This window comes from Ctenopharyngodon idella, chromosome 18 (genome assembly GCF_019924925.1).
Source record: "Ctenopharyngodon idella isolate HZGC_01 chromosome 18, HZGC01, whole genome shotgun sequence".
In the NCBI taxonomy this organism is placed as follows: domain Eukaryota; kingdom Metazoa; phylum Chordata; class Actinopteri; order Cypriniformes; family Xenocyprididae; genus Ctenopharyngodon; species Ctenopharyngodon idella.
In genome coordinates this window covers 7,161,038-7,173,571 of record NC_067237.1, presented here as the reverse complement: position 1 = coordinate 7,173,571, position 12,534 = coordinate 7,161,038, and the positions used below count along the sequence as shown (strand labels likewise).

The following is a 12,534-nucleotide window of genomic DNA, read 5'->3' as shown; positions in this document are numbered from 1 at the left end:
ACACATTCATAGACATAAACAAACTTGAACAAAAACTGTGTAAAAAATGCAACCATACCGGAAACATTTCTGTGAAATGATTTGGGCCGATGAAAATAAAAGATATGATTAAAACCATACCAGTTAAATAATGCAAAACTCTGCCTAAAGCTCTGAATCTTTCCACAGAATTGGATGGCCATCATTTACTGTTCACACCCATCATTAAAGGTGCAATTCTCTACAGAAACATTTTTTGTTATGCTGGTTAAAAGTCTCATATTCTGATAGCAATCACTATGTTAAATGGTCTAAATGTATTTTTATAAATATATATAGTCTGTGGAAGGTGTAGGACCATACAATGTTCATCCAATCTTTATTCGGACCAAATTAAATAATACAATGTCCTACCTGCCTGTCAGTGTATGTTTTTACATTCCCTCGCACACCTGTTCACACAGACATCATACATCATCAGCACGTTTCATGCTATGCAGAGTTTATGTAGACAGACGTTAGTCACGGAGCACCACAAACAAACAGCAGCCGAATCAAAACAACAAGTTTATGCTGCGTTCACACCATAACTACCGTAATTAAGAGATGGCAACCTGTGACCTTCTAACCAGAGCTGTTCAGTCAGACTCAGAATTAAGCATATCCATGTCAACAGTAGTGGTTAAACGGATCGTTGTTGATCCGTGATCCATATGGATCAAGCCCCACGGTTCGGGACGCATGTGATTTGCGGATCAATTGCAAGTTTAACCGCAATAGAGTGAAAGGTTATCATTTGCACGTGTTTTGTCTTGCTAGTTTACACATTAAATAGATATAAAACCATTCCAGCGCTAGAAGAGGCAAAAGGATTTAATTCGGTATCGCACGCCACGCTGTTATCGGTGCTCACTGACGCACATACATACAAGACTCGCGCGCACACAGAGAGAGAGGCGCATTTCAGATAGCTGGCAAACTCCAAATTGATTTCTCTTTCGCGTCCTCAATGCACTTGGATATACACATACACGCACTATGTCAGTCAAAATACCCCTCTCGGCAAGTATTCTCGTAAACACATTCGGTTATGTCTTAATTGAACGAGGTGAGAATTCGGATGTGTATCTATCGGATGTGTACATAGCACAGCTTTAACAAAGATTAATCTATATTAAATTTATAAAGTGAACAGTGTCATTTTACATTTAATTATTACATTTCTGTACACAAAAATTAATACTACAGTTAGACCTTATACTTTATTTTTTAACTTTATGATGTATTTATCTATGCTTGTAATTGGTGTACAGTATTTGTTCTTTTTACAGTCTGTTCACTTGCCTTTAATAATGTATTAGGCTAATAGTTTCTGCTGTGGTATTGGAGTAGTTAAAGTGGGCTACGTAATAAATGCAAAGTTACCCCCCACCCCCCATTTTTTTATTTTTTTTGTGCTGATCCGAAAAATGATCCGATCCGTGACTTAATAACCGTGATATGATCTGAACCGTGAGTTTTGTGATCCGTTGAACCACTAGTCAACAGTATCAACACTGAAATGAATCTGCAGCAGTCAGGTACAAGCTCTCTAAGTTGTTTATGTTCATTATTATTGTAATGTTATATGCTTTGAGACATGAGGTAGTTTTTTACATCTTTTCTTGTACAGTTTGCCGAGAGCAGCTGTGTGTGTGTGTGTGCGTTCATGTTTTGGAGGAGGCGTGGCTTTGGACAACGATTTGCAGGGAGGATTGGATCATACGCTTTAATTGCTAGCATGCTAATGTTAGCATTTCCCAGATCTCCTTCAGCACCCTTAATGTTCAACATCCTTAGGCTCTTGCAGGATTAAAAATTTTGCCTAATTATGATATTTCTTTCTGCTAAAAATAAGAGTGTCGTGTTCTGTTTTATCACATTTTAAGGTATTTCAATTGATCAGAATTACACAGATTTTCCTTCAAAATCAATGTAGAAATAAGGGGAAAACATCTACAGACTCTAGTTGCATTTTATCTGTACAGAACCATCGGTTTCGCTACTGTCACAACTGTGAGTTTTAGTTTCTGGAGTATTTGGACAAAAACCAAAACAAGACAAAACCCCAAATACAAACACACACAAAAATAATACAAAACATAACATAACCATCAGTTTTAGAGTATTTTTGGATACAGAAGACAAAACAAAACACCAAACACTAGACAAAAAAAAAACAACAACAACAAAAAAAAAAAAAAAACAGAACCATCTGTTTTTACTATTGTCACAATTGTAACTGAGTTTAAGTTATGTAGAAAAAAAACAAACAAACAAAAAAAACAAAAACAAGATGAGACAAAACAAAACACCAAAGACAAGAAAAAAAATAAAAATAAAAAAATAAACAAAAAACAAGACAAGACAAATGGCCACAGAACGCATGCCTACAAGGAAAGCTAAACTGCTGATTTAACCAAGAATGAAAAAAAATATCACATTATTACTATTATTATTCAATATTATTGAGCTTCTATTCATAACAGCTTGATACATGTTAATTTTAGGCAGAAATACGCTGATGGCAGCTGACAGAAATAGTTTAAATCTATATTCTTTAATATTTTTAGTACACAATATGATCTTGTGAGTGACATTGCAACAGTTAGTTAATATCACATTCGCTCTTGCATCACTTCGTTTGGTGGTAAAAGCAGAGACTGTTTAGTGTTAACTGTATAAGCACTGTACACTAAGGGTGTGTGAGGTGACAGCGTCAATCTGCTTCAGCTCTTTAAAAAACTATTAATGTCTAATCCCAGTGCCACTGACTGTGAAAACTAAAGCGACTCTTGAGCTCTGTGCTAAGCCCTCCTGCCCTGAATCACTCACAACCAGCTCCAGAGACCCGCTGTGATCCCTAACTGCTTTTAAAAGAACTTAACATAGATCCACCGGATAGACCAGAAGGGGAAACACTGAGTTGGTTAGTTTTTGACCCCATCTTTGACCCTAATTTAGCCAGGCTCATAATAATTTAACTTTGCAAAGTCCTTGTAAAAAAACTGAAGTTCCTTAGAAAAACACTGAATAGGCAGAAAAGCTAACTTTAGAACAAAACATGGGCTGTGTTTGGAATTGAGTACTAGTCTACTATCTGACAGCATATTGACTATTTTTTAAGAGCATTAGCATGGTGTCCAGTATTAGCCAAATCAGAAATAAATTTTATTATCACACAGCTTATTAGGTTATTACACAGGTTATTACAAAGCTCTCTTGAATACTTGTTTCTGATTGGTCAATTATGACATTCAGTGGTCAAATATTTAAAAAATGACTGATATTCTATGTAACTGACCTTTGTCCCAAGCAACCAATTTCCATTAGACATAAAACCGGTAGCTGTGCTAGTTTCATGTGATGTATCACTCTTTCTTCTTGCAAAATAAAATAAAAATAAAATCAACACACATCATGTGTTACACTGGAAATGGAAGGTCAGGTTAAGTGCACTGTATTGTGGGATACTAATATGTGCAATGTGTTATGCTGCACATTTTGGCAAATTTAGCTGGACATTATGGATGCTCATACATTGAAAAAAACTGACAGTATACAGTATATACTGCATACTATGAGTATTCTGAACATAGCCCTAGTGCTGTTCCCTCAACCCCAGTGACATCTGAAAGTATGAGACAAAATATATACACAGTATATATATATATATATATGAGTATAAACTACATTTACCGGCCACTTTATTAGGTACACCAAATTCTGACTATACCATCTGAATGTCGCAACAGAAATCAAGACTCACCAGACCAGGCAACCTTTTCCCAATCTTCTGTTGTCCAATTTTGGTGAGTCCTTGCAAATTGTAGCCTCAGTTTCCTGTTCTACACTGACAGGAGTAGCACTTGGTGTGGTCTTCTTCTGCTGTAGCCCATCTGCTTTATGGTTCGAGGTTTTGTGCGTTCAGAGATGCTCTTCTGCGTAGCTTGTTTGTAATGAGTGATAATTTGATTGGTAAATGAGTGGTAAATTGTTGGCTTTCTATCAGCTCGAACCAGTCTGGCCATTCTCCTTTGACCTCTGACATCAACAAGGTATCTTCACCCACAGAACTGCTGCTCACTGATATTTTTCTCTTTTTCCAATCATTCTCTGTAAACCCTAGAGATGATTGTGCGTGAAAATCTCAGTAGATCAGCAGCTTCTGAAATACTCAGACCAGCCCGTCTGCCACCAACAACCATGCCACGTTCAGAGTCACTTAAATCACTTAAATTCTTCCCCTGATCCTCAGTTTGAACTTCAGTAGATCATCTTTACCATGTCTACATGCCTAAATGCATTGAGTTGCTGCCATGTGATTGGCTGATTAGATATTTGCATTAACAAGCAGTTGAACGGGTGTACCTAATAAAGTGGTCAGTGAATGTATATGCTGTAGGTTGTCACATATTAAATGTGTGCGTATGTGTGAAAGTAATACTTCTGCTTTACTGGTATGATTTATGGATAGTTTTTATGTGTTGTACAAAACTGTTTGTAACAAAATAGTTATTGTGAAAGAAGTATGAAGGCGCAAGAGAAGGATGAGGTTTGAGAGTGAATGAAGTAAGCGGTCAGAAGGTTATGAGTCAATGAGTGTGAGCCACAAGTTTTAAACACCAACCTCAGCTTGTTTGCTATGTTTAAAGACCCCATGAAATCACTTGACGAGCACAGATGAAACAGGTCTTTTGGGTGTGACATATCAAAGAGCTTGTTTTCTTTTTAAAATAGCCAACAGACTTCACATCACTGACCACAAAATCATGGTTTGCTTTACGCTTTTGCGAGAGAGTAGCAGGCTTTTTATTGGAGTAAATTCTGGACACGCCAATGAGTACAAGATGAGTCATCATTATTTCTAGTCTATTTTCTCTAGAAGAGAAGGACAACCTTTTTTTAAAATGAAGTTCAGTACAATCACTTCATGAATGCAGGGTAACAAGTAAGGAAAACACATAACCACTACTAGAAAACAAAAGGTTGTATGGTGGTTTAAATATAATAGCCTATCAATTTTGTCTACCAAGTACTGAAATGTTTTAATAAGAGCGTCGGAATTGGTTGACACAGGAACAATGTGGCCAGTATAAAGTCGTAAGAGTATGTTGTAAGATGGTCCTCATAGAGCCAGCCCTTAGTTCAGTTCCTCTTTGTTGGCTGTTATTAGTATACTACTGAATGCTTCACAGTTCTCCAACACATCACAACATGAAAACATTTCCTCCTGCTGTTTGTATATGTGCACGCACACCTGCCGATAGCCGGTGCTGGTGACCACATGTAAATGTGGCCGTTTGTGTGCAAAAAGAGGGGGAAAGAAAAGAAAAAGATAACATCAGAGTGAGCAAAAAAGTCTTTTAGTCCATGAGGGTACCAATTACACTTTCCAATGGAAAGAGTCATGGCTCAAGATCACAAAAAACGTTTACCAATGCTAAGGTATTTTGAGCAAAATATTGCTAAGGTGTTATGAATAGTTTAAGGCATGTTTCTCAGGTGTTCTGAGAGAATTGTAGTAAGTTTCTAAGGTTTTTCTAGTTGTTTTAGTATGTTTGTAAGGTATTCTGAGAGAATTTTAGTAAGTTTCTAAGGTTTTTCTAGTTGTTTTAGCATGTTTGTAAGGCATTCTGAGAGAATTTTAGCATTCCGCTAAGGTGTTGAATGTTAATGTGTTGCAAATGTGTTATGAGTTGATTTTAGCATATTTCTAAGATGTTGTGTGAGTATTTTAGCATGTTGCTAAGGTGTTCTGAGTGTTTTTAGTGTGTTTCTATCTGTATTGTCATGACATATCCTAGGGCTGCACAATTAATTGAATTTCTAATCGTGATTACAATTACAGATGCCACAATTACGTAACTGTTCAAAGGCGCAATTACGAAAAAAAAAAGTCCACTTACATTATTCTGTGTGACTAAGATGTTTTTTTCTTTCTACAAGTTATCTTAAGGTTTTTTTTTCCATTGTTTTAACTTTAGTTTTAGTATAACATTATAATACCATGCCTATTTTTACTTTTTTTTTTATCTAAAGAAGAAACCAAACCAATGTATAGTTGACATTTGAGGCTTAATGCTATAGAAAAGCAATACAAGTTTTTCAGGAAGAGTGTTTTCATCTTATTTTTATATAAAAATATGGCATGCAGTTGCTTCAAACAATGGTATAAAGCTATTCAAAACATTCGATGTAAATTGTGCTAATCATAATTAATAATCACAATTACAATTTCAAGGGAATAATCAACAATTATGATTTTTTGTCATAATCGTGCAGCCCTATATCCTAATGATGATACTAAAGGAATAAAATAACCTATCATAGAGATTCCCGTCAACTTATAAACTAATATTCAATAAAATAGGTGGCCAACTTTCGTGAGTTACTACACGCTAACAATCCTTAAAAATAGGTTTAAATAGGTTTAATCCTTAAAAATACAGCATTATTGTTGTATTTTAGAGTTAAAGGAAATGAACGTAAACTTAACAAAAAAAGGTATTAGTAATATTATCTGTTTTTCTATGGATTTTTTTTTCTTACTGCGTAAATCAAGTATGACGCTTCTGGGAAGCTATTCAAATCTTTATGTGTTAATTTCTCTGCAGAAACTACGAACTATAACACCTGGCCTAGGTATATTTGTTATTATCATATTTTTGACCATGTCCACAGGCATATTGTGGCCCAAATCTGAATTAATATCTGATTTTCTGTAATCTCAGTGGCTTTAGCAGATTGATATTATTGCAGGAATTAAATCAAAAACATTATGAAGGCTGCATGCACAGAATGGTTTATTTTTGTTTGTTGAGGCCATAACCCAATTTGTGGTTATGCTTGCTGTTAACATACGTCCCGATTAGGACACTTACGTGGACAAAGCCTTTGTGACGCACTGCACACAGTGGCCTACGTACTCAAAACTCATAACAGTCATTCTGAAACCGTGGTGTGCTTTTGTGAATGAGAAAGCCATCGAGCTGCATTCATTCACCTCACGGACCAATGGGCAGTAGCCATTACTAGACAAAGACATAACAGTTGTTGTCAACCAACTACAAAACACTAGTAGACAAATGAATGCCCTTATCCTTTCATAAAAATAGGAGTGGAGCAAACCACACCATATATTTAGCCCAGTGTGTTAATAACCACAGACTAACTGCACAACTAAAACAGTTAGCAACTGATCAGTTCTTCAGGGTTACGTGTGTTACACTGTCCCCTTTGAGAGTTTCGGATATGCTGGACAATTTGATTTGATAGCACATGATTGATGTCATGGGACATGTCTCTGTTTACAGTGTGCCATTCATTCGGTATCTCGCTGATTTTTCCTGAACCTCATCTTTTCAGTCAGGGCGAATAAAACTAGAAAGTAGAAAGTGGTTTGACCAAAGACTTCAGTTGTGTGTAATTTAAAAAACAGTTCTTCGGAAGGCTCTGACATTTTTCAGCAACTAGAGATTTATCCTTTTCTTTTTTCTTTTTTTTTTTTTAAAGCATGTCAGGTTTAAATTATAGGAAATTTAGGTTAGATCATGTAAAAGCGAACAGTACCTGGTTTCTTCCCAAAGTATTTACGAACAAGAGAGCAATTATTTATCAGTACTCTGTAATTTCCTAAGGACTTTCCCAATTCTTCCTTAAGTTTATCTGTAACTTTAGTGCACTAAACATGACAACATTTTTATATTTTCTGTCAGATCATATGAAACAAAATTTTATATGATTTTACATACATGTATTTGAAATTTACATTCACATCATATAACAGCATGTTATTAGCATTTTTATCACTTTACTCAACACATTATTGGAATTGAGCTGAGGTTGGAACTTTCAAGTTTCCCAAATGCCCTGAAAGTCCCAACTACAAAAAACGCCCCCACACCCCCATTGTAGACAGCTGTTTCAGTATATTGGCAACGCAGGTTACTGGGTGGTTACTGTAATCAGAAAAACCTACCCTCATCCAGGTGAAAAGATAAAAGCGTCATTCACACAATCATACGCCCATACACAGTTTTAAAAATGCGCATAAAGGGCTGTACATAAGACTAATGCTGAAAGATCTATTAAGGTACTAGTTTTTAAGGTACTAAACAACTTATATATGGGTTATAAATGGAAATAAAAAATTTTAACAGAAGTTTGTTAAAAATAACATGTCGTACCACAGGACATCTTTTTCATCACATTATATTGAAAGTTTTTCTTTTTATACTCCAGTAAAATGAAGAGCTATTCTACTTCATATGAATTATGCAATATCATTTGGATATGAGGCTTCCAGTGAGCTTTCCAGTGAGCGATGAATTACCACGAAGTTACTTGCAACACAGAAGGTTTCAGTTCAATTTTTTTTTTTTTTTTTTTTTTTTGGTGGGTGAGGGGTGGGAGAGAGTAAGAACATAAGCACCAATCATTTTGACAGTGTAAAGAAAATATCTCTTTAAATAAATTGAACTTAAATTTAAATCAGCTCAGTCTATTCAAAACGCACCTGACATGTCAAAATCTCAGGGACCATTTTATTTCAGACACGGCGATCTTTCATTTGCCTAATAGTGACAGCTGTCCTTACAAAAAAGTACCATGCACTAAAAGTACCAAGAGTATCATAAAGTATTATCATAGTACACGTAAAAATGTGCTGTTGCCTTTCCAATTTTCCAATCAGTTAATCTGAATGTAATTCAAATGTTATTACATGACAAAACATTTTACTTTACCAAAAACACCATTCTACAATAATGGTATCAAAACGTAATATAACAGTACACTTTAAAAAACATGCAGTTTAATTTCCGATCAGTTTGTTTAAATGTTATTAGATGTAATTACAAATTTATTACTTAAAACATTTCTACACTGTACTGCGACATATAGGCCTACCATAGTGATGAATGATAATGATACTCATGTACAATTGAACTGAATTTGTCTTTTCAAAGCATAACATTTTATTACCATGGCAAAACTCCAAAAATGATTTGGTATAACCAGGTGTCTTGTCCAAAAATGATTTTAGTTCCATGGTACTTTGCAGGGATTCCCTGGTACGAGTGGGCAATATGTCTTACATTCTATATAACTAAATCAACAGGGCTGTACTTAATTATACAAATGAATGTCATTTATAAGGATCATATCCACTTTTTACCGTGTAAATATATCAAATACCCTTACAAGCAACTATACCATAGTTAATCCAGCTATTGTATAATCATAATAAATTAATATGGGATCTTCCGAGTGTAAAAAGCTTTCTGTCATTTTAATTTCTTTTTTAGATGACAGTAGCTCCTAATACCAAGTTACCACAGTATTATTGTACTAACTATAATAAATGTGGAAAATAAATTAAGTGCGTGCTAAGTAATATTTAATTTGAAATCACTTCACAATTATTTAGTAAAAGTTTATGTTATACATAATATACTATACGCTTTTACAAATGGTTTTGAAGAAAACTGTAAATACTATAATAATCTGTGGCAGTGTTCGCGTATTTAAAGCGATGCAACAACTTCCGTCCAGCTCAGAATTTGTCAAATTTCGGCGAGGATCCCACCGTCTATTTCACAACCTCAATCCGGGTAAGAATGAAACAAACAACCGCCAACTCTGGTCACATAAAGACGCGTTTAGTTAAAACGGGTAAATAAAGAACAATGTTTCACTCCTGTACTGACATTTTAGTGAATAAAAACGGCGGTTGTGAGGGGGAACCAGGCTATGGAGCATGTTAGCACCACGGCTAACTCACAGATAATGGGGGAAAAAATTAACTGTATCTGTCACTGAAGATGTAAACATTACTTAAACATAAAATACCTAAAATCATGTGAGCTACATATCCAAACGGTGCGTAAAATGTGACAAACAGCGCTGGATTCTCAGAGCCCCATCCAGTAACTCTGAGTGTGAGTGTGTGTGTGTGTGTATGTGTGTGTTGCTCCTACCGCGCCCCTCTTTCCCCCGTGCCGATCCTTTTCTTTCTCTCCTTAAGCCATCTAAACATACTCTTCCACACACACACCAAACTCGCAGCGTGTCGCACTTACATATCTTTCCTCGGAGGCTCTGCAAAATCCGGATTTTCGTGTCGTCTTCTTCCGCCATGGTCCAAGTTTCGTCTCTGTACAGTACATTCAACACTTATCACATCCGTTTATGAATGCAGGCTCACGGACGGACGGCCCCGAAGCGTCACCGGCTCAGTGCGATTGGTCGCGACACCAGACCGGGATTTGTGTGAATCAACTCACACAGGCAACATCATGTAGTCAAAACAAACGGAAGCCCTAGTGGAGGACGAGCGACAGAGCAGATGAACGGGGCACTCGGAAGAAACCCACTGACTTGTGTTTTAAAACTTACTTAGTTGTTCACTGAGAGAGCGTTTTTGGCGTTGTAGGTACTTACCATACCCCAAATTACTGTCAAGATACACCGCTCACTAGGTTTTGAAACAGCCACTGTGTGGGTAGTTTGGAAAGCAGTACAAATCTGATAGCTATGGTTTGGTGGATAGACTTTGTCTGACCTTAAAGGACTTTTAAGATTGAATAAAAATATTTTGAAAACCACATTAGTTATTAGTATGATTATCACTAATACATAAAACTTTTTTTTTTTTTTTTACCTTTATGACAGAGTATATTAATAATATATTGTAAAACATCAGTAATTATCATATTATATAATATTATTATATTATTGCCATTGATCAGACTATGGACCTATTTCACAGACTGTGGAAATTATATATATACATATATTATAATAGTAGTAATAATAATACTTTTATAACCCACATACCTATATGGTATATTACATATATTAATATATCACGTACATTAAGATTGAATACTGCTATACACAAAAATCTCTTGAAAACCACATTAGTTATTAGTATGATTATTGCTAATAAATAAAACTTATGACATTGTTTATTTATTTTTTACCTTTATGACAGAGTATAATAATAATATAGTGTAATACATCAATAATTATCATATTATAATATTATAATATTATTGCCATTAATCAGACTATATGGACCTATTTCACAGACTGTGGAATATATATATATATATATATATATATATATATATATATATATATATATATATATATAATGTATATATAATAATAATACTGTGTGTGTGTGTATATAATATATAATAATAATATAATATATAATAATGATAATAATAATAATACATTTATAACCCACATACCTATATGGTATATTACAAAATACTAGTAAATAGTACACTACTGCAAGGAGGTTTCTATATGGAAATTTGACATCTTTCTCTTGTGTAATTGCCGTATTTATTTGTATCATGGATTTTTTTTTTCTTTGTTCTGATGAATAAAATGGAACTGTACAAATAATATTTGCTATGGTCTCCATGTAGCTCTATAGAGGTTTACCTTGCTATAGTTTACGTTCACATTCCAAATCTGGAAATGTGAAAATCATCTATTTGTGCACGTAAACGTAGCCACTGTCACCAAAGGAGCACAAAAATGTAGGATGAATTACAAATTTTAATGTTGTTTTACTTTGATTTCAGTGTCTTTAAAGATTGCACTTGTGTATGATATGTTTAGCAGTGTCTTGGATTTTTGTTTTTGCTCAGCATTACTTCAGTTTTTTTCTTCATTAAAAAAGAATATTTGTTAGGACATTTCTTCATAGATATATGTATATATATATATATATATATATATATATGATCTGTTGCAAATTTATGAAGTGTTGCACCTTCATCAATGACTGGTTAGTTGGACGTTAGGGCTTGTGCTATTGTAAAAGCATTGTGTTGAAAATAAAATTACTCCTTTGTAACATATGTTCACATTGGTTAGATGGCAAGCATTAGCCCAATATTTGAGTAGACTGGCAGATTTTTTTTTTTTTTTTTTTTTGATGGATTAGGCATGCAAAACAGATAAGTAGCTGATAGGCTGTCTAGTGAAGTTTTTGAAAAATGTAAAACAAAGTTCTGGTAGAGATGAATGAACTACCAGACATTCCCTAGTGACCTGGCATGAAGGAAAACCTTCACAAACATTTGACTGATAGGCTTTCTGTTTTGGGCACAAACCTGCTACCAGCATATCTCCAGAGACTGGAGTTGACGGTGGCGGAGAGTTCAGAACATCTGGCACTGGTGTCACGTGGGCCCAGACGGGACACTGTGAATGCCGCATTGTGTAGAGGACCGACAGAGAAATGGGAATGAGCTTCTCAGATGGGTCAGCATGGAGGCCCAAAGACAGAGTGAGAGAGACAATCTGAATGAATAAACAGAGTTCCCACTTACAAGTCCACAGTTTCAGGAGGAAGAGGAGCTCTGGGCTCTGTTTCACTCATTTTCTCTCTCTCTCAATCAACCTGTCCATGTTTTGTTTTTTTTCAGTTTATTTGTATAATGGATTCTAAAGATATGAAATTATAGGAAATGTGTTCCAATTGTAGAAAAC

The 12,534-nt window shown here is 35.0% G+C and overlaps 1 protein-coding gene across 1 annotated transcript in view; it reads right to left on the bottom strand.

Moving 5' to 3' along the window:
• The window catches only part of rasa2 (RAS p21 protein activator 2), a 55,339-nt gene extending 44,882 nt beyond the window's left edge, over window positions 1–10,457 (bottom strand). Inside the window, exon 1 of the mRNA XM_051869612.1 lies at window positions 10,101–10,457. Within this exon, the coding sequence (XP_051725572.1) occupies window positions 10,101–10,158 (58 nt within the window). The 5' untranslated portion in view covers window positions 10,159–10,457. The remainder of the gene's footprint in view (window positions 1–10,100) is intronic.
• Window positions 10,458–12,534: the final 2,077 nt, after the last annotated feature.